The sequence below is a fragment of the Melopsittacus undulatus genome, chromosome 9 (genome assembly GCF_012275295.1).
Source record: "Melopsittacus undulatus isolate bMelUnd1 chromosome 9, bMelUnd1.mat.Z, whole genome shotgun sequence".
Lineage (NCBI taxonomy): Eukaryota > Metazoa > Chordata > Aves > Psittaciformes > Psittaculidae > Melopsittacus > Melopsittacus undulatus.
In genome coordinates, this window is record NC_047535.1 from 12,583,524 (window position 1) to 12,605,323 (window position 21,800).

The 21,800-nt window shown below is 42.4% G+C and overlaps 1 protein-coding gene across 5 annotated transcripts in view; it reads left to right on the forward strand.

Annotated features, from left to right (window-relative positions):
- NEO1 (neogenin 1) overlaps positions 1–21,800 on the forward strand; it is a 194,145-nt gene that overhangs the window by 50,384 nt on the left and 121,961 nt on the right. For all 5 annotated transcript variants that reach the window (XM_034065997.1, XM_034065994.1, XM_034065995.1 and 2 more), the window contains exon 2: positions 8,903–9,220. In XM_034065997.1, coding sequence (XP_033921888.1) covers positions 8,903–9,220 — 318 coding nt within the window. The remainder of the gene's footprint in view (positions 1–8,902; positions 9,221–21,800) is intronic.

Here is a 21,800-nt window from a genome sequence, read left to right on the forward strand (position 1 = left end):
CTTGGTTGGACTGGATGAGCTTAAAGGGCTTTTCCAACCTGGTTGATTCCATGATTCTGAGTTTGTCACTGGGTAAAAGACTGTATTAGGAGACAGAGTGCATGCTGGGTTTTGTGGTGTTTGCTGCAATGCTTCTCATCACCCTGAAAGTGTTTCAGCTCCACCTTAGATCACATATTGTGCAAGTGATGCCAAGAGATTTTGATTAAGGTAACTTCTGTGCTTGGAATGTAAGTAAAAATGCTTTACCTCCTTATTCCAGCTCATTTCTGTCATTAACACAATAGAAAGGGATACTGTGTGCAGGAAGGTGTTGTCTTTTACATCAAGCAGAGCATGGTATCATGGTTAAATCCTCTGCAAGTTTAAAGGGATGTGTCAGAGACTGGTTGTTTGACTAAAACCTGATGGTTTCTGAAATGAGACAATGCTTTGGTAATTCCACAGCAAAAGGGAAAAATGGCTAAAATCCTTTAAGCCCAGCTTCTGAAATGGGTATGAAAAGAGCTTTTGCTGTTCAGATATTCAGAGTAATTCTTTCTTTGGCTTAACTCAAATACATGGCATTAGGTGGTGCCTTGCTTTTCCTTTGACTTATAAAAGCAAAATCTCCTTGTGAGCACGTTCCCTGCAGAAGTGAGGGGTTTGTGGGACTCAGTTCCCTGATGTGAATTCTAGAAAACCCAGGGGTTGTTTTTAAGCAACCTGAAAGGCATCCAAATTTTTGGTCTTAATGGTTATAAAGGATTCTTGCTCCTTGCACGTCAGGAGGAACAGGAAAGCCAACAGAATGTGATTTTGAAGCATGGCTGGTGGCTGTTTTCTAGGTTTGAGTGTAGGTTCAAGTCAGATAAAGAACTCCTTGCCAGAAGGTAACTGTCTAACACTGGGACTCTGGACCAGACAAAAGAGGAGCAACTCCCTTATGGGGATGTCCTTTGGGACAAGTCGCACAAGAGTGCTGTGAGAAGTGGTGATAGTGGGTTGTGATTAAGGGGAAGCTGTGTTATAAGAGGGGTTTGTGCCATCTTTGGTCCAGCAGTTTTCCAAGCTTCCTGGATCTCCAGCCCTGGAGTGCAGGGGTGCAAGGGTTGGGACTCAGCATGGCAGCCTTTGTTAGCTGGCTGTTGAGTGGGGTCATTGTCACCCAGCTGTGGACAGTGAAGTGGCAGCACTGTAAATAACAGTTGTTTCTGTGTGCTCTCAAAACCCAGGTAGGACTTTCTGACTCCCTTGAGGTGGTAGAAAGGCCATGCAACTGAACACCGGGCACAAATGCATCTCCAAAGACATTTGAGATCTGAGATTACAATCTGTGTTTGGATTTTGCTGTTGATCATTATCTTGTTTTCCTTCCCATTATTTAATAATATATGAGGAGATGGTATCACTTACAGCAGGAGTGGCTGGAGTGAATGCATGGATGCTTGCTTGTCAGTGGTTTACTGCAGGCAGACTATGCCATTTGATTCTGTTTTCCTTCTATTTCTTCATCCTTTTTGTAGCGGGCTCTTTTGTTTTTAATACAATTCTGTGCTTGAGGTCTGTCGGGAAGGTGAGTTCAGATTAAGCCAACAAGAATTTGTTATTAACAAGTGAAAGATAACTGGAAGTATTGACAAAGCTGGAAAAAGCATCATTGCAAAATGTAACTTGCTCTGCTTGAATTTGTTCTTTATTTATTGACTATGCTGTCTGAAAGCCAAGGATGCTCTAAGGGTATCAAAGGCAAAGCCTGTAACATAGACAGAAATAATGTAATCTCTGTGATGACGATGAGTATCTTGACTTTGTTCTTGTTAGCACATGGTGTCACAAACCATCTCAACTCCGTAACGTTAAACCATTAGAGGATGATATGCAAAAAATGCTTTGCCTTTTCACAACCCCATGTTTCTGGATGGTAGCTTTTTGAAAGCCATGGCAGCAAACCGCCACATTTCCTATACCTGGAAGCTCTGATCTGTGTGCTGGTGATGGGCTGCATGTAGGCCTGGTGGCATTCAGATAGCTGCTCTCCACAGTGACTGTAAAGAATGATTTCTCTGAACTTCCCATTGTAGTGAGGAGAATGATTGAGGTACAAGTTTTCTGGTGCTATCCTGGGCTCTTAAGATTCCCTCAGCATTGTCTGCTTGGTCTGTATTGTAAGGTGGCACCTGCATACAGGATTGACAACTAAAGAGAAGAGAAGGACAAAAGCATCCTGCTTTATGCCACTCGCTTTCAGGGGAATTTGCTTGAGCAAGCAGTTTTGTTCGTGTCTTTCTGTAGTGGAGAGTTAGCCCTTTTCAGTAAAGGGGAAAGGGGCTCTGTACAGGTAATTTTCCCATATCACAAAGAACAGGATGTCTCTCCCTTACGGATCTCAGAACATGGCCCCTTTCCTTGTGGGCCAGGACAGATCTGAGGCACCACAGCATTCCTCAAGCATCATTGCTAGCCCACAGTGCTTAATGATACTGGGGTGAAGATGAGCCATTCTTTTTGATAGATATCTTTGTTACAGTGTATTAAATCATAAAAAGAGGAAATCTGCATGTGCCCAAAGACAAAGGAATCTACTAAGTCTGGGAAAGGCTAAATTTATACATGGCATAAGTTATCTTGTAATGTTACATCACTTTCTCTGAGGTTCCACTGTCAGCCTACAACAGGAATTATTAACATACCAGCAGGATTTATATTGTACATCTGCAGTCAGGGGTAGCTCTTACCCATTCTCCTTGGTTTCTTGATGCTTAAGTGCAGTATCATTTTTGTCTTGTAATTTATTAGTCTTTGCAAAGAAAGAAATGAAATGGCATTTAGGAAATGCAGTGTAGAGAGCTTAACCTTGCTTTTCCAATCTGAGTGAACTTACCAACCACCATGGATACCATTGAGCTCTGGATGTGCTTTATAAAATGTAACATCTAAAGCTCTTTAGTTGATGTATATTGTCATTAATGCACTTTAATTTGGTCAGGAGCTGTACATTTATGTTCCCTATAAGGGAAAGATGTAATATTAAGCAGAGAATGTATTTGTCTAACGATTGGTTCTGCTGTGGCATATTGTAATATCATACAGAAATTGTGCTTATTGGGTAGTGTCAAATGTTCCCGGTGTTGTCAGAGAAAGAGCAAACCCCCAGCCTACTAATACATTTTATTTAGAGGTGGATGCAGGTACCAAATTGCCCATGTAGATAATGTGCTCTGTAGTGCTGAATAGCTCAGCACAACCACAAACCAAGTTCAGTGTGAGCTCTTGCTGGCAGCTTGCAAGAACAGTGTTTGTAACATCTTCAATTAAACTACATTTGGCTAATTCTTGAAGACAGCTTTTATGATCTAGGCTAGGAAGGGCATGACATGGTGGTTTTAGGAGTACAAGGGCCATTGGGGATGTTAATTAAATCCTGGTGAAAAACCTTTTAGAAGTTGAATGCTGCAGCTGGAGACCTTGGATCTTTTATCATAGACTTGCAATGAGGGGCTTTCAAATAGTTCCTGCTGGTCTGATTAGGATTTTGTCAAATGCTTCCATTTCAAACGTCAGTTTCAAGGGTGTTATATGTGTGTTCTCAAATTGCTTTGGAGTCTAACTTAAAAGGATGAGTGTCATCCCTCCCTCTTGACATGCCTTTCCTCAACATGTAAAAGTAATCTGTCTTCATCAAAGCCCTGTATGACTCCTTCCAGCGACCGAATCCTGTGTCCTCCTCGTCTGAGTCAGGTACTTTTGATGAAAGATGGGTTTGGTTGCCTTCATTTATCATCCTGTTTGGAAAATGTGGCTCTGAAATTTTACATGTGCTGCATGTTTTCCTTCCAGGTGGTTATTGCATTTGGTCCTTGTAAAATGGAATGTGGTTACCTTCCCAAAGTTATGTGAAATCCGGTGTTAAATTCCTCTCCTTTCAATGCTGTTGATGGTGGTTGTCAGGAAAACATTGCAGCCAGATAGTTTTGATGGCAAGAGTGGATTAAAATTGAATCTCTAGCACTGATAAGAGGGAAATCTCCTGTCACATACTGTCCTGTGCCAGTGTCAGGTAATTTGTATTGACTAAGTGGGACTGAGATGAGAGTGGTTTTGTCTGAAGGTACTTACCTGAATGCCATAATTCTGAAGAGCTTGTGTCAGGCAGTTGTTAAAGCACACCTGTAAATGATTTAAGTTTGATATTGGAATGCTTGTGTCTCTCAGAAATGAACTGGATAATGATGGGAAGCTTCTGCTTTGCATTCAGTATTGCAGGCATTGTGAAAGATGTAGCACTGCACAAAATGGGATGCAGCTAGCAGAACATACAAAAAATGGATGTGATCCTTCTGTAGGCATGGTAGCTGTGCAAAGAAGACCAAGGGAAGTCTTGGGTTTCTCTTTTTCCACTGAGGAATACCCTTCTTTGAAAATAGAGCATTTGGAAAGTGTGACTGATGAGCTCTTTCCACCTTACCTGCCTGCTTTCAGGTTCCCTGCAGCTGAAAGTGTTGCATTAAAACTTCCTTCTTCAGAGTTTAAAGGCCTTTTTGTGGTCTTTGGGGAAATACATCTGGCAGATTCCTGTTAACTTTGTGCCCTCAGTGTCACATCTCAAACGTGCTGTGTTTTGTCCTTCTGTGACCAGAAGTTCAGTGAGGAGAGAGAGGTGCATGCTTGCAGTCCTTCATCCTAGTACTGAGAGCAAGAGATCAGCCAGGCTTGGCAAAGGACTAGAAGTGCTTCACTGTTAAACACTTTCAGTTTAGGTCTGTGTGATGAGTTTTTATGTTGGCTGAAACAGTGGCAGAACTGTTGGTTCATTTCAAGAGTCTGAGGAGAGAAAAGCTGCAAGGAGGACTAAACCCCCCCTGTTATTTTAAATGAGGGGAGAGGAGGAGTTAGGGATGTACGAAAGTAGTCATCTTGGCTGCAGTTCCTGCCGGGTGATCTGGGTACGAGGGTAAATTGGTATGGAATTGTCAAGGAGATATTTTTCAGACCATTCTAATTTCCTTAGTTTAAATGGTTTCATAGAAACCCAGAACTCCCCTTATTCTTTCCTCAACCATTGCCATCTCCTTACACTCTTGTAAGGAAATAGGGAAATGTGGCTTTAATGCAGGATGGTTATGAAAAGAAATGGGTGTTGAAAGAAGTAGCAAAGACAATGGCAGTGAAGGCTGCTTTGTATGGGGGTTTTGCACTGGTGTGTCCCGAGTTAACTTCTGTCAATGCCTTTCACTCACAGCCTGGATGGCAATCAGCTGTTATGTGTTAGAGTTTCACATGACTTAAAGCTGGAAGAGGAAGGACAAGGTCAGAGATCAAAACTGGTCTATGTTTTTGGAAAGAGGAGAAGTTTGGAGGAACCAAGTGCAAGGTAATATACTGAGCCAGGAGTAATCAGCCAGTTGGACATTACATGGAGAAGGGGCTTTCCAGCAGTTCCTGAGATTAGTATCTAGGGATTATGGTAGTAGAAGGATTACAGATCAATGAGCTAGGTTTTCTACCTAGTACTAGACTGGAAGTGTTAAGCTGAAAGAAAAAAACCTTCTCTAGCCTTAAGTCCTCAAATGTGTACAAGACTTGGGAAAGATGAACAGCCTGCTCTCCTTGCCCACAGTGGCAAAAAGTGTGCCAGTATACACAGAAATCAAGCCTATGTACTCCCTCCACCCATCAAAGGTAAGGTCAAAATACACCCATTTTGTCCCAAATCATGCAGGGTCAGTTAACTGAACAATCAGTAGGTTGATGGAGTGGGAGAAGGGACTTGTTAACCCAATATAGACGTTTATTAAGGTCTTGTATGTACAAAACTTTTCCTTGCTAAATCAGGGCTTAACAGAGTCTGGGCTCAGTGGCTGTGTGTTCCCTAGAGTGCCCCTACCTCCAAACTGTAAAACCTCTCTGAGCCTGTGGGCAAGTAGAACGGTCTCAGTTCTAGTTCACCTTCCTTAAAGATGGATCATGGTTATTTACCAATTCTCTCATCTTTTTATCCACTGCTTTCTGTGCAGGAGCCTGGTAGGGTCTGGAGTTGAAGCCGGCTATGCTGTGTCTTCACAGCTCTTGGCAAGAGCTATTTTTTGTGCTGCCTCTGAAACCTGGCTGGAAATCTGCTTCCCATTCTTCCTGAAAGTTTCAATTCCCTTCTGTGCTGCCGTTTCTTTTGTATGATCTCTCTTGATATCCTCTGCTCTACATTCTCTGCAGTAGTTCCTTGGACACCTTGTTACTTGCAGGGTAAAACCAATCTGATCCCATCAATTGGATTTGATCTGCTCTCCCCAAAGCCAGATGAGGCAAACCAGAAGCTGTCTTCCTCTTTTCAAGGATTTCTTGGCTTTTATTTGAAAAGCCAGAGGATAAGGGCAGAGAAAAACAAAACTCAGGAGTGTGTTTTGTTCAGGTAGGGGTCTGGAAAAGGAAAACATGGAAGCTTATAAATGAAGGGGGAAGAGATTGAGAGCTTGTGTAGAATGCTTCATCCTGAAAAACCCAGGGACAGGAGAGCTGTAATTTAACTTTAAAAACCACCTTTAGGTGTCTGGAGTGATGGAGGAGATGATCCTGATAAACAGGTTGACGTATTTTCATGCTGCTTGTGACTCTCGATTCTTTTCTGCCATTTGGTGTATTAGAGCTGAAAGTCAGGAAGTGTGACTGTAGCAGCCAAAGGAACACAGCAGCACCTAGAAAGTCTGTAGCTGAGTTTGGGTGTTGTTGGTGTGTATGTCCGGGGCTTTTTTCCTGTACTTTTTTATCCTTAGGAAAGACACAGTCTCAAGGATTTGCATACCAACGTAGCAGGTCTCCAGCCTGAGACTGCTGCTGTCACTAGGGAAACTTCAGTCTTTCTGTGCTTTATTCCCTTATTTCCTCTGAGGTCTTGAAGGCAGAAGAATATTTGAATGACACAACTGACAAAAGCAGAATTTATCGGTTGTTTCTTTCACACCACCCCTGCCTTATCTGAAAGTTTGGTGAATTCTGAGCAGCAAAGACAATAGCCCCGCTCTGTGCAGGAGGCTGGAGTCCCTCTTGGGGGGGGAAGCTGAAGCCTCTTTGGGGACAAGAGGCATTCAGTGCAATCCAGCGATAGAAGGAATCCTATTGCTCTGTTAATGAAGGCTGTTTCAGAAGGTAAAGCTAATTTATAAGAAGCAAGCGATTGAAGAAGCTCAAATGCTACCAGGACAGACTTCCTTTACAAGAAAAGCTCTCCTTCATGTTTGTACTTTCTCTAAGAAACTAGGCTTCATAATTATTCTGTGACTTACTGAAACAAATCTGATTATTAAATGCATGTTCCTCTTCAAGGTGGTCTTGCCATACTTCAGTGTTTCATTATTGACCTTCCTGTGAAAGATTAAATACTTTGGAGAGGCATATTTTTCTGACCCTTTCTGAAAGGTTCAGTGTGTGTGGAAGAAGCTTCATTTTTTGGAGCTTGGGAATGTATTTTAACCCTTTTCAAACAATGCATTTCACAAGCGCTATGGGTTCACCTTCAACTTCTTAAAGTGCCCAAAAGGAAAACCATGTTCTTAACTGGATCATGTATTACTTACTGCCAGATCAAGTAGGAAAAGTGATGCTGGTGGAATCTTATTCCTGGTCTCAAACCAGCCTGGGGTTTCAAAAGGCAGTTCAAAAACTTTTAGCCAGGTGGGGTTTGAGTGTGCTGCTGCAGTCTGAGAGTACATTGGTAGGCACAATACTTGTAAAATATGCTTTATGCATGAGGGTTGTCACTTAGCTGTTGTGTCTATGGAAAATGAGGATTTTCTGGACCCTGCAAACAGACCTTGTAAGTTTGGCTGTGTGGTTTGTAAGCGTTCCCTTTGGCACTTACTTTATATGAAGACAGGAGGAATCCTTGCAGCTCTGGGTTGAACTGACTCCCTTCAAAGGCCCTATTAACCTTTTGGTCTTCACACTTTCCTTTTTGGTTTCCTAGCAGACAGCTGGTAGTATCTTAGTTTCTATTGCCACAATGCTTTGTACATCCTGCTTCAAGTCCTAGTGGAGGAAAGGTGGAGTTTGTCAGAGTACAGGTGGGAGTCTGGGTATTAAAGACCCCATGGTGTTCCCTGCCCATGGCAGGGGGGTTGGAACTAGATGATCTTAAGGTCCTTTCCAACCCTAACTTTTCTATGATTCTATGATTTTCTCTGTCTGACATTATGTTATCTGGAAGACTCTTCTCTGGGCATATTACTCTTCTTTCTATCCTCTGTGGGTGATTAAGTTGAGACAAGCTGAAGTGATACTGACACACAGTCTTTCTGCCTGACTAAATACAGTAGATATACAGTAATTAAAATTCACTTCTGAATGCAAAGTAGATGTTAATTACAGAACTCCTTTGGGAATAGTTAAAATGGAAAAGTAATCATGCTTGTCCTGAACTACAATGGAAGTAAACCACTGTTTTATGGCACTTGTGAGGTGTGTTGAGCTCAGAATTGGAAACACTTTTTAGGGTTGAATTATTCCTAGTGTTTCTTAATCTTCGTTATACAAAACAAGTGACTGGGCTGCTGTGGTGTGGTACCCCCACCAGAAAAGGCCAAGTAAGGATCCTTAATGTCCTTTGATATAAATGTGGTACTCAAGTACATATATTAGTTTGTGTGAGCTTTGATGAAGCAGACTGCTGGGTTGCTCAATGGATTGCTCAGGAGCTGCTGTATGAGCAGCTGAATGTGTTAGAGATGAAAACCTCTTTGAATTCAAGAGTCCATCGGTGTATATAGCCAAAGCAGAAAATCCTGTCATATAGATGAAGCCGTTTCTGGTATATTCAATATTCACGATATTGCCAGGAGTGACAGCTCCTGTGCACGTGATTAGGTCTCGAAATGAGGATGTTGAGAAGCCCCAGAACACTAACCCCAATGTTGTGATCTGTGTTTTCCAGGCTCCCTTGTGAGAACCTTCACTCCTTTTTACTTCCTGGTGGAGCCAACGGATGTTCTGTCAGTTCGTGGAGCCTCTGTTGTAATGAACTGCTCAGCTTATTGTGAAGCCTCCCCAAAAATTGAATGGAAGAAAGATGGAACTTTCCTAAACCTGGTATCAGATGACAGGCGCCAGTTGCTGCCAGATGGATCTTTATTAATAAACAGTGTGGTGCATTCCAAGCATAATAAACCTGATGAAGGATATTATCAATGTGTGGCAACTGTGGAAAGCCTGGGGACCATTGTCAGCAGGACAGCAAAGCTCACCGTAGCAGGTAAGTCTCTCCCTTGTTGTGAAGTACCATGAACAGCATGATAATGTTGATATATGCTCTTCCCATGCAAAAAGAGGCAGGTGCTTTCCAGGAAAGGAGAAATTCCTATTGTCAGTTATCAGTGAAACTTGGGCTGTTTCTCTCATTTTGGTAGCTGGAATTTGTTGTGTTCTGTTCATCTAAGTGGTTTAATGTGTGGGCATTTCTCAGAAAATGCTGAAGATCAGGAAAAGTGAGACGGGGGGCTTAAAAAAGAAGTGTCAGGAGCATATAATCACAATCTAGATTTACTACAGCTTAGAAGGTTTAAAAAGAGCAGGGATCTATTTTATGTATAAATACCCTTAAAAAATTACATTCTCTGCCTGCTTTTAGGTTGACGTTTATCTGCCCTCTGCCATGAAACATTTGGGAAGCTCCTAAAAGCTGGTGATGTGTACAGTGTCTGAGGACCTGCAGGACTGGTGGAGGAAGGAAGCAGGAGTGCTCAGGGGTTGTAGTTTTCTGTTGAGTCTCAGGTGTGTGATACTCAACAGGAAGTCTGGAGAGTAACAAACCACCACATTATTAGAGCTTTCTGACAGAGGCTGAGGAACCCAAGTCATCACCTCACCTCTGGGGTTTTGAGTGACCTTTAGACATGACTTGCTAATAGCTTTTATTTAGGGGGTAGGAAGCAGTAGGGGACTGAAGTTTGCATAGTAGAATAAAGATTTGGGAAGTAATTTGTGTTCAGAATGCTGTTTCCTTATGTCTCAGAGGTTGGCAGTGTCAGATTGTGTGTGTCTTATGAACGGTGTAACTAGAAGAGACTTCAAAACCCCACTGGAAAAAAAAAAGGTAAACTAAGGCAGTGTAACTCGGAAAAAGCCTATGAAGCAATTTTCTTTTGTGTCTCTAATGATGTTTGCCAGCCTTTTTCAAACAGTGGGTTTTTTCTTTGCTTAATAAATGTCTGGAGGTAATGAATTCTTCCTGACTAGTGCTACAGCATCTCCCAGAGCTGCTGCTTGCTGTCATTTATATTCCAATGTTGTCTCGATTAAGTTAGCTTGCAGCATTGTTGTGGAACATCAGAAATGAAAAACTGGGGGTTTTATACCTTAGGAGTGACTTTAGGAGTCTCTGAATGAGAAATACATTTCTGAGTTTCTTGGCAATGAGGACAATAAAAACAGTTCTCAGGCAATTACCACCTTCCTCCATCGCTGCTGTTGTGATTAATTGTGCTGCAGTCTACATGAGATCACTCAGCATCTTGCTTCTGTTACCATCCTGCTCTGCATGATCATTAGGTAAGGTTAATGGGGTTAAAAATGAAGGTAATCCAAAATGCCTCCAGAATTTCCAGTTCAGGTTTTTCTGTATTAATGTTGAAGACAGTATTTTAATTGATAGGTTTTAAAACAGTGGAGCCTTTTAGTATTAAAACCAGCAGCAACAACAGTGCAATGCTGAGTTCTGTTTTCAGTAGAAATTTGAACATATCTAGTCTAACCAAAGCCAGTACAAATTTTTACCACATAAATTGTTGCCCCTGTATCTCATGTTGGCCTAATGGCAATAGCAGAGGGTTACTGATGGATTCCATGCAATAAAACTCAATTGTTATGTTGTTCAGAACTAGAGGTAGTGCTCTTGATGCATGTTCTGTGCTGCCTTGTGCCATCCTGTTTGTTCAGAAACTTGCCCAAGAGCATCCTCTGCCTGCAGGGTGCATAAGTTGTTCTGCTGCTCCAAAAGACTTGTCAAATGGAGATAGGTGTAGGAGGATTTACTGACTCAGCCTAGTGCCAAGAGCCATGCAACACTACAAAGTTCAGCCCTATAGCTGGGGGGAAGGGTGGCTTTGGTTGCTAAAGGCTTTGCAATAAGAGGGGGAGTGTTTAATGATACTGCTTTTCCTGACCTCATTTGAATCCCTCAGTTCATCAGTTGCTTTTAATGTCTTCCCTTGCTCTTTGTTTTAATTGGGAGCTCTTAGGCTGAGGTATGTGTGGGGTTAGTTAGCATGGTGAGGTCTCTCCGTGGCCTTGAGATAACAGTGGGAGGCAGCTAATTCCCCTCTTAATTGAGCAGTGGTATATGAATTTGTATGGGGTGTGTGAACTGCAATGTGCCTGATCTCTTAAAAAAGGATATTACAAAGCAGAACTCACATCTTTTAGTGGCTTCTTATTCATTTAGTGACTTCATTGCCTGAAAACGCCCAATTCTGGGCAGTAATGTAGGCCAGGACAATGCAAATCCAGTAAAAACTGCTCAGTCCAGTAAGGACTTTTTGTATGTTATAGTTTGGATGTAAAATTTGAGTGTTACAGAGTGCAGCTCATTCCTTGCCATGGGGTGACAGGAACTGATAGCACAAAGTGCTGTGAGGTGACAGCAGGGCTTAGTCACCCTTTGTGTGCAAAAAGCAAACCAAACCATACACAGTCGGTACCTGAGCGTGGACTGTTCACACACTGACTGAATGCTTCATGTTACAGACCTACTTTCTTGGTTTTATGCTTCAGTCTGTGTGTGTGACACAGTGCTGTAAATGTGTCATGGCAGGGGAAGCTTCATGCTGGTTGGGATTGGCAGGTTTGTTGTGCATTTGACAATGTGCTTTTAAAGAACCTTTTCCCTACATGATAGTAGATGAGAAGCCTTTGCTTTGCAGGTGATTTTGAGGTGTGAGAAGCAAAGTTTCTGTGGTAGCTGAGATTCCCACAGAAATAGATCTTTTCCTTCTTTAACCTAATTTCTCACGTGATATAAAAACACAAGTCAGAAGTTATGGTAAAGTATTCGAGTATGAAGAATACTTTAAATCAGTGCAATTAGTCTGTAACTTCAAATTGCATGAGCTGCTGCTGGATAGCATGCTGCTTTTAAAAGGGGTTTTCCTTCCTTGCCTTGAACCCAGACTATGACCCATCAGACTTTGAGTGTAGGGGAGTGACACAGTGTTGTGGGCATATAGTCCATATAATGTAGAGTGTTTTGCCATTCCTATGATGGATTTGAACAGGGTAAGTCAAAGGAACTGCCTAATTTATGTAAAGCCACCACTTTTTAATCAGTGCCTTACTACAGTGTGTTTTAATTGGCTTTTGAAATGCAAATTTGTCTGCCATACTTAAGTGCTTGTTAGATCTTAAGAAGGGGGAAGGGTTGGAATAGCTCTTACAAAACATGGATTAAAGAAAAGATTTACAAAACGTTGAGGAACTGTGTAATTATTCTTGGAAAAAGAAATGTGTATGTGTTCTATGAAAAATGCTGGCTTAAAAACATTCCTGGGATCTTTTTCCTCCAGTCACTACTTACTAGTACTTAGTGAAAGCTTTCTTAAAGCTTTGTGTGAGAGAACAGGTACATGAGGACCTAAAAGCTCTGAGGCATGACAGTGGCACTAGGTTTCTAATACTGGATCTATGTAGTCATTTAAAGACTGTCTAGTAAATTATTTTTCACCTCTGTGCCTCTTTCCCCCAAGTGAATCCATCTTTTTCTGTTTACCTTTGCAGTAGATATTTGGCTTTGAGCTTTATATGTAACTTGTTCAGTTGTGTTGATGTAGCTCTATTGTATGTATTTAGGTATGTCTGAGCTTCATTAGCTCAAAAGGTACTTTGTTTTCCTCCCACTTGGATGAAATAATTTCCTTGTGTTACTGTTTCTCATTTTAATCCCAGCCTGGTTTGGATTGAAGGGACCATAAAGCTCATCCAGCTCCAACCCCTGCCACAGGCAGGGACACCTTCCACTGGAGCAGCTTGCTCCAAGCCCCTGTGTCCAACCTGGCCTTGAACACTGCCAGGGATGGGGCAGCCACAGCTTCTCTGGGCACCCTGGGCCAGCGCCTCAGCACCCTCACAGGAAAGAAGAGCTTCTGCCTAAGAGCTCATCTCAGTCTCCCCTTTGGCAGGTTCAAGCCATTCCCCTTGGCCTGTCCCTCCAGGCCCTTGTCCCAAGCCCCTCTCCAGGTTTCCTGCAGCCCCTTTAGGCACTGGAGCTGCTCTCAGGTCTCCCCTTCAGGAGCCTTCTCTTGTCCAGGCTGCCCCAGCCCAGCTCTCTCAGCCTGGCTCCAGAGCAGAGCTGCTGCAGCCCTCGCAGCATCTCCATGGCCTCCTCTGCACTCACTCCAACAGCTCCAGGTCCCTCTTGTGCTGCTGCCCCAGAGCTGGATCAGGGCTGCAGGGGGGGTCTGCCCAGAGCACAGCAGAGGGGCAGGATCCCCTCCCTGAGCTGCTGCTCATGATCTGGGGGTGCTGCTGGGCCCTGGGGAGCTTCCCCTCACCTAGCACCCTAAGTTCTTTTCCTCAGGGCTCCATCCATCCTCCTCCAGCCTCTCTTTGTGCTTGGGATTGCTCTGATGAGGGTGCCGGATCTTGACCTTTGTAAGGTTTGCACAGGCCCACCTCTCCAGCCTGTCCAGGTCTGTCTGGATCCTATCCTTTCCCTCCAGTGTGTCTTCATGGGAATTCTATTTTCAAACCTTTATTTTGTAATTAGCTTTAGGAAATGTACAGAGTAATCACAGCTGTTGGGAAATACTGCTGCCACATAGTACCAAGATCTAAAAGGGCTCAATAATCAGGAACGGCAGGTTTGTGTTTAGTAAAACCACAGTATTTGCTTTGGAACCATCTGAACACATTGCAGGTACTGCACCATCCACAGTGAGGCTTGGTTCTTCCTGAAAAGCCGTTCTGAGGAGTGTCATGGTGGAAGTTCAAGTGTTGTCTTGTGTGGAAAACACGAACACCAAAACTGTGGTGAGCTTCCCGTTGTTCCATGTACAGCCAGTAACACTTGAGTGGCTTGTGTGGGTTGAAGCACATCATGTGCATACTTGGAGTTTAATTCCATGTGCTCTAGCATGTTCTGCTCCTCAGCATCATGTCCTCAGTGTTCTCTGTACTTCTCTTCTGACTTGAACAACTCATCTTCCTTCCAGGTCATTCAGTTCATTTTGGAGCTCAGACTCTACTTGGCTGCTGGAGCCTCTGCCTTCAGATCCAGCTGCCGTGGCACGGTGGAGGGGCTGCTGCTGTTCCATCAGTAAAATCTGTCTGCACTGTTTTTCACAGCTTCATTTAAAACCTTTGTAGTAATTAATTTGTCTGTGAGTTCAAGTGTCTGAAGGCTAAAAGTCAGAATGTGTTGACCCTACAGCTACCTCTCCCTTTGTATATGGTAAGGTTCTGTGTCTTACGTGGTACGTAATCACTTACTTTCCTTCTGCTGACTTGTCCCCATCCATGTGGGCTCAGACTCTCAGGAGCCAGGGCTGTGTGGTGAAAGAGCTGCTCCATGATACTGCTCCCTCCTATCTTGTACAGCTTGGAAGGTAGAGCACCTCTTTGCTTAGGGATTGCAGGAAGTGAGGATGATTCCCTAGTAAGAGGAGAGTTAAGATCCAAAGAGGAAAGCTGTGAAGTGTGTTCTCTAATCTGCTGCCTACGCTGCACAGCATCTCCCAGTAATGAGGGTGGCAGGCCTTGAACTGTGCCTGAGTGGTGCTATTTACATGGTGTCAATACATCAGATATAGAGAGTGAATTTGACTTGTGAAACCAGTCCAGTTTTGAGCTGACTGGATTGCCTTTGTGAGGTTTATTTGCTTCTGGAATGGATCTAGCTTTGGGCTTCCAAATTGGTGACTACGAGAGCTGTCTGTGTAGCTGTCACTGAAATTATAGGAGGCCTGAATGAGCAGCTACTGTGGTATTTAATGTGGCTTGGAGGAATCATTGAGTTATGAGCCAGGAGATGCTGATGTCTAATACTGCTTCTATTGCAGGCTCATTATATGGCCTCAGGAAGATCTCTGTACTTTGCCTTTTTCTCGATGGGCTAATAAAGAATTTCTTCCCAGTAAATGTAGAGTATTACCTTTTATAACATATCAAGATGCTGTAAATGAGTATGCTGAGAGAAGGCCATGTAGAAATAAGTACTCCTGTATCCATTACAGTTTCTGGATGATATGCAGCAGCCAAAGTTGTGGCCAAGAAATGGTGATCTGGGATGTTCCCTGAGCACAGTTGGTGGGAGAGCAGAGGCCTGGATGGATGTACTGTTGCAGTTAAAGCTAAAGCTCCACAAAGCACATCATCAGAGGTGTCTTGTGGTGGGGAGAACTTAGTTTCTGGTATGTTATAGTATTTAGCTATTTAATATAAAAATTACTTCTATATAAACAATTTTGCTCAAAAAAACCCAATTTTGGGGTTGAAATTTTACCCAGTTGTTTTGCCATAACTACTCAGAACCTTGTGAAAGCAGCCAGGTTGTGCAGTTCTGGAATCTTTTCTGCAAAGCTTTCCTAACTTTGAAGATTACAACCAAATAGCATTTTATTCCTTACCATCCTCTGTGTGCCTGTGCCATTCCTGAATGGTAGGAGGGAAGGGGCTGAGAGGAAAACTGTGTGCATATAGCAGCTCCTCAGAAATAGGGGAGCAATAGCGGCACATTTTGTACTCAGTGTTGCAGATTGCCTTTATGAGTGAGAGGATTAAAAAATCTTGATCTGATCTTCATGAATAAAAAACTTTCTGTACCTTGGAATTGGAAAAACTGAAGAGCACAGATACTCAAGTGGAGGGTGCTGAAGAGCACTTAAGCAGTAAAAGTGCCATGGGCCATAAATTTTCCTTGCAGAGATCCATTTTCCATGGAAAAAGCATCTGCATTTTTCATAAATCGGCTTAGATCAAAGTGCATTTGTCAATGGCAGGGAAATGGGAAGGGTGGTTTAACACACCTGCAGTTTGTACAGCTTCTGTCAGCTGTTACTGAAAGTGTGAGAGTTCAGACATTTAAGATAATGAATGCTCTACTTTTATTTGTCATTCTAAACTCTTAAAATCCACCCATGTCCATGTAAAGGAGGAATAAAAATCTATGGGAGCCATGGGACTGATCTGTGTTAATACTGGACTGAAAGCAAAGGTCCAGATTCAGGACTACTGCAGGTATTTTCAGTGTAAGGTTAAGGAAGTGAATCTGTAGCCTTTCCTTTACTTGTTTGGGGTTTTAACAGTAGCTGCATAACTTTGGAAGATGGGAACCAAAGTGGTTGAAGTGATTTATGGTCTAGAGGGCTTCACTTCCTTTATATGCAACCTGCAAAGGTTTGCCTTCTCCTTCTTCCTTTTCAGCAAAACCCGAACAAATGCCAGACCAGAATGGATTTTACTCTAATCTTGAATGAATCTCACATGGTGTGAAGAGCTGGGGTGCAATTTTACTGCCAGAATTTGGTTGGATTTAGTAATTTTTAGGGGCTGTGGCAGGAGAGGAATTGGAATTGCTCATGACTGAAATGATTTATTAAAAATGATAATAACCCAACTAAATCAGAGTCATTCCACGCATGAATTGAAAACGTTGGAGAGATGGATCAGCAGGGTATCATGTGGTAACTCCTCTAGATTTGGGAGGAGGAAGCGTGGCTTCTGATCCAGTATCTGTATTGTCTCCTGCAGCAACAGGTCAGTCTCCCTTACTCTTGTGGTGCACATGCCAGGAGTTGCTTCCTATAATTCCTGATTTCAAGTCCTTGTCTATCCAGTTAATTTATCCTGCTGCGTAGTACTGTGTTCCCTCCACCAGCTCATAGGAAAGCAATTCGTTGTTATGTTTTACTATCAGGCAGCTTCCACATCCAGAGCAGAGAGCTGTGCACTTTGTCAGCAGCTGGGCTGGTTGCTCTAACCCTGGATGAGAGCCTGTGGCAGCAGAGTTTTACACTTGTCTTCATTGATGCCTATAGTTATAGCCTATGTGAAGAGATTTTGTTTGCTGATTGAATGATACTAGACCCACTTTTTTAAACAAAAGAATGTTTCTTCAGCTTTTGTATTTCAAGTTTATTGTACCTACTGTTGAATAAAACCAGGTACTCTGACTATCTCTGGCCCAATTGTGTGGGTCAGTGAGCTAAGGCATATCTGTGCTCACTGGAGGGTAAGGAGTCCTCTCCTGTAGCTACAGGAGAGGGGACACAAATAGATCTGTAACTCGTGCCTGAGCTTTCTGCTTTAAGCACAATTCAATATTACTGGTCAGAACTCAAAGTAGTGTGTATTTTCTAGAGTGGTGTTAATGGTTAGTGCAGTGAGAGGTCGCTTGGCAAGCCCAGTCAGAAAAGAGGGGCAGAATGATTATGAATACATTTTTATGATGAGTAAATGCAGGAAAAGAATCCAGGTTGGTGAAACCTTGGCTGTCTGTGACCAGTTGTTCCTTTTATGTGTGGTGGAAATCTCCCTTCTTGCAGTGATGGCTTGTATAAGACTCTTGTGGCAGCTGATCTTGATTCCTGCACACCCAGAAGAGAAGTGCTTCAATCCTGTGGTCATCCATGAAGATTTTCCTGATTAGGCATCATCTTGGGTGCAACATTCAACATGATTATAAACCAAAAAGATGAGGTTTTATCAGACAGACAGTTTGCAACTTAAATTGTTGCATCTTGTAATTAGCAAAGCAAATATCCTTTGTGTGTTGGTTAACGGAGAGAGTTGTCTTTATGTTAATGTGCTTCAAAAATAATATAAACTTACTGTAAATCATCCAAAATGAAAGCTCTTTGCAGTATACATTCAAATATTGACCTTTGGTTTGAAAACATGGGAGGCAGTGTAGTTAATCTCCAGAGAAGCATCAGCTCTGTGAGAGGGAGCTTCAGTGCCAAATCTCTAAGATCACTTGTGTTTATAGTAGTTGATGGGTGATTCTCGATGGTGATACAGAAGCAGCAAGTGAGAGCATACTGATGATGCCTTCAGCATCCCCAAACAGGAAGGGAAGGCTGCACTTGGTTTAGATCAGCTTTCTCATTTGTTAATGTTGTCATTCAAATATGTATTTTTCCCTTATTTATGCTCTGCACGTCAGCAGCAGCAATCCCTTTTTTGTAATTCTGTGTGACAGGTTTTCACATAGAGAGCTCACTGAATCCCAAACTGTCAGGAGAGTGATGGGTGCAGCCTGTATTCTTCACTCACTGTGTTTTCCAGTGTGGGATTCAATGAGACATTTCAGTTTTAGTTAGTGCAGAAGTGAAGGCTTTCAATGCATCAGCTTAATAATTGCATTTTGGAAATGATAAGAACTTGTACTATCACATCTACCCCAATGAAAGGTGACACAGGTGCAGCATTGTGGCAGGAGTGTGTGTAAGATTCATTCTTCCTTTTTTCACAATAGAAATCCAAGAGGAACTTTTAATGACACATAATTTATGCCCCATCCCTGGCAGTGTTCAAGGCCAGGTTGGACAGAGCTTGGAGCAAGCTGCTCCAGTGGAAAGTGTCCTTGCCAGCGGCAGGGGTTGGAACTGGATGAGCTTTAAGGTCCCTTCAACTCAACCCTTCTGTAAGTCTGTGATACTGAAAAGGAAACAAATTGGAGAAAATATTTTAATAAGGTAAAATTAAGTTATGAAGCTTGCTGTGATTGGAATCAGTGAGGTTAGTTCAAGGTAACAGACTTAAAAGCATAAAATAAACCTCATCATTCACACAAGTACATTAGAAATAATGTTAAAAATTAATAAAAAAAAACCTTGCAACTCCTTATTTGCTTATGGAAACCCCTGTTTTTGGAGGATGATGGGGGAATGTCTTTAGATAATTCATAGGTTCCCGTAAAGGATTGAGTTTTCCTCTTCTAATAATTTCTGAAGTCACATTCCTGGGTTAGATGCACCATTAGTCTGCTCTTGTGTGACTGTCGTTAGATGGAATGTATGAAGGCAAAGAAGCACTTTGTTATGGAGAGACCTTTAAACCTCTATTTCTGATGTGAAGAGCTGAACTCCGATCACCTGCCCATGATCCAAGGTCAGTGGTGTGCTCATCCACACCTTGGCTGGGTTTCTGCAGGTCCCTTTGAGACTACAGTTTTGTCACATCATTTGCTCCTTACATCCTCCTTGGTTTTGTCCTTTCTGCTATGCTTCCTTGTTGTATCTACTCATCGTCTTTTCAGCTACATGTTTGTATCTATAGAAGTTCTCTCCCCTTTGTATTTATGTCTCCTGCTAAACCAGCCTTTGAGCACTCTGGTTTTGAGAGGTTTCTTTGCTATTCTTGGATTTGGAGTATTTCTCCGTGAAATAGTTAGGTTGTTTCCTGTCTGTAAATGTCTGTTGTCAGGTACCAGCTGTCTTTGTCACTGTCTATAGAGTTGCCTGCAAAAGTTTTAGTGATCTCTCCTTTCTTTCAGCTTCATGATAAATTTATCATGACAGTCCCCTCTGTACATTAATCTCCTTTGAATAGCTTGTTCACATGAGCCTCTGTAATTGATAGCTGTGTGTGGATTTGAAATGATTTTGCCTGTCAAGCTCTTTTCCTTCACCAGAATACTCAGATCTCAGTCGTCTTTTGTTATGGCTCTTGATTTTGTTTTAGAGTAATTGTGTACCTGTACTTCTCTTTTTCTTTAGGCAGTTTTAAATGATGGCCTCTTAAATGATGGGGCCATCTACACGCCTTATCTGAAGGTCTTCTCTTAAAATCCCCCAGTGCTCTCTTCATTGTCCTCACTGTTAGAATGATCTTGATCAGTATGAAATTATTCTATAGTTTGCAGTCCCTCATTTCTGTGTGCCATTAGAAATGTCCACTAAGCATGTTTCTCAGTGTCTGTATAGGTCAGGCTCGTTGCGGCTACTGCAGCTTTTCCTGTTACCTTGTGCTGCCAGTGGAGCTTCTTTGGCCTTTCATTTGCAAGTCCCATCTCTGATTTTACTGGTACTATTAGTCATGTACTATTAGTACATTAGCAACTCCATTAGCAGAATTATTGTTATGGTGTTCCTGTGCTGTTTGTTGCAGCACTCTGAGCCTGACCTTCTGCTGTGCCATGGACTGATGTCCCCCACCTCATCCCCTTTACCTTTTGCTCAGTATTGTGCTGTTAGTCACCAGCCTTGTGGTTTCACCAGGGTTATTTGACTGCTGTTTGTCCCATTTCTTTCCATCAAGCTGTGGTGAGAGAAGTGCATGTGGGATTATAGTGTCCTGGTTTGGGTGTAAAGAGTTGTTCAGCAAAGTTTCTCCAGAACTCAGGATCTGTCTCTACATTCCTTTGTGTTGATGGACAGAGTTCAACAGGTACTGGGAGCTTTGTGTCCTGGCTCAAAATCAGCATGGATCTTCTGTGATCACATCAGTTTGTGGGTTTTTTTTCTGACATCTACATGGCTGTGTTCTTATACCATTGTGCTTCAGTTTGGGCTTATGGAGTATGAGACTTTGCAAAGTCTGCCACTGGTACTATATAAGCACTTTTTGTCTAAAATAGAGCAGCTTTTTGTCAGGTAGAACTTCAGAATATTCTTATGTTTTACTGGTCCAAACACCCTCTTAACTTTTTAATGGGTGGTTGCATAGTTTTTGTTTTCAGTCTGTGGTTCAGTGGAGAAGCTCAGATCCAAGTCTGAGAGGGGACGGTGGTGACCTCAAATCTGTGTCATCTATCCCTGAGCATGAGCAATTCTGCTTGAACTTTCCCCATTATAAGCTTGTATTGATAGGTGTAATTCAGTCCCTCCTTGTGCAACGGTTCATGCAATATTGTGCTGTACCTCTCCGTAGTTTTCTGGGTAGTTTCCCTTCATCACAGTGCCACAGAATTTTTGAGCTTGGAAGGGACCTCAGGAGATCTCAAGTGCAGTTGCCAGTTCAGAACAGCTCTGAGCTCACACCAGCTCACTCTGTGTTAATTGTATGTGTATGGGTAGATATTAATATATATGTATGCATACAGATAGATACATCAGCATGGTGTTACTGTTAGGCACAATGCCATCCTCTGTTTCTTAATTCTGATCAAAGGATACCTTATTAAATCAATATGTACCATGGTAACTATGCTGCCAAGGCTGTGTTTAACAAAGCCAGATTCTGGTTATGTACTCGGGTTTCACATCCATGCCGTGTATTCCACATAATTCCTGCTCTAGTTTAGCCAGCAGGGACATTTGGTAGTTTTTCTTCTCTTTGTGTTAGAATTCTTCTAGTATTCTTATCTTCCCTGAGTAGTTGTCTCTTGCCCAGATTTCAGGCCAGGTTGTGTTCTCTCTGCTCTAGTTTGCCTAAGCAAGGTGGAGAGATGATGTGATAGTTGGTATTTCTTCTTTGTAGAAAGGACTAGAAGCAGCTGGTTTTATCTTAATTCAGGTAACGCTGGACTTCTGCTGCCCATGAATGTTTTGTAATTACAAAGTGTGATCTGTTCACTGGCGAGTTGCATGAAATGTGTCTTATCAGCCAGATAGTATTTTAAAACATGTTTCACACCTCTGCAGCTCAGACAAATGATGCTGAATAATGTTCAAGCAAAGGGGAAGAAAAGGAGCTGTGATAATTTAATGAAGTGTCCACAGATGGTTGGACTTATTGAATTTCTAACAGGACTGGGGTGAGAAGCTGAGGCACTGACAAAATATGTGGTATTTCAAGATCCGCTGCTTCGCTAAAGGACAGCAGATGTTGGAGCTGTTCTAACAATGGGCTATCGTGTTCCTGTAGCCTTCACCTACTTGCATTGCTAAAACCTTCACCCTTCC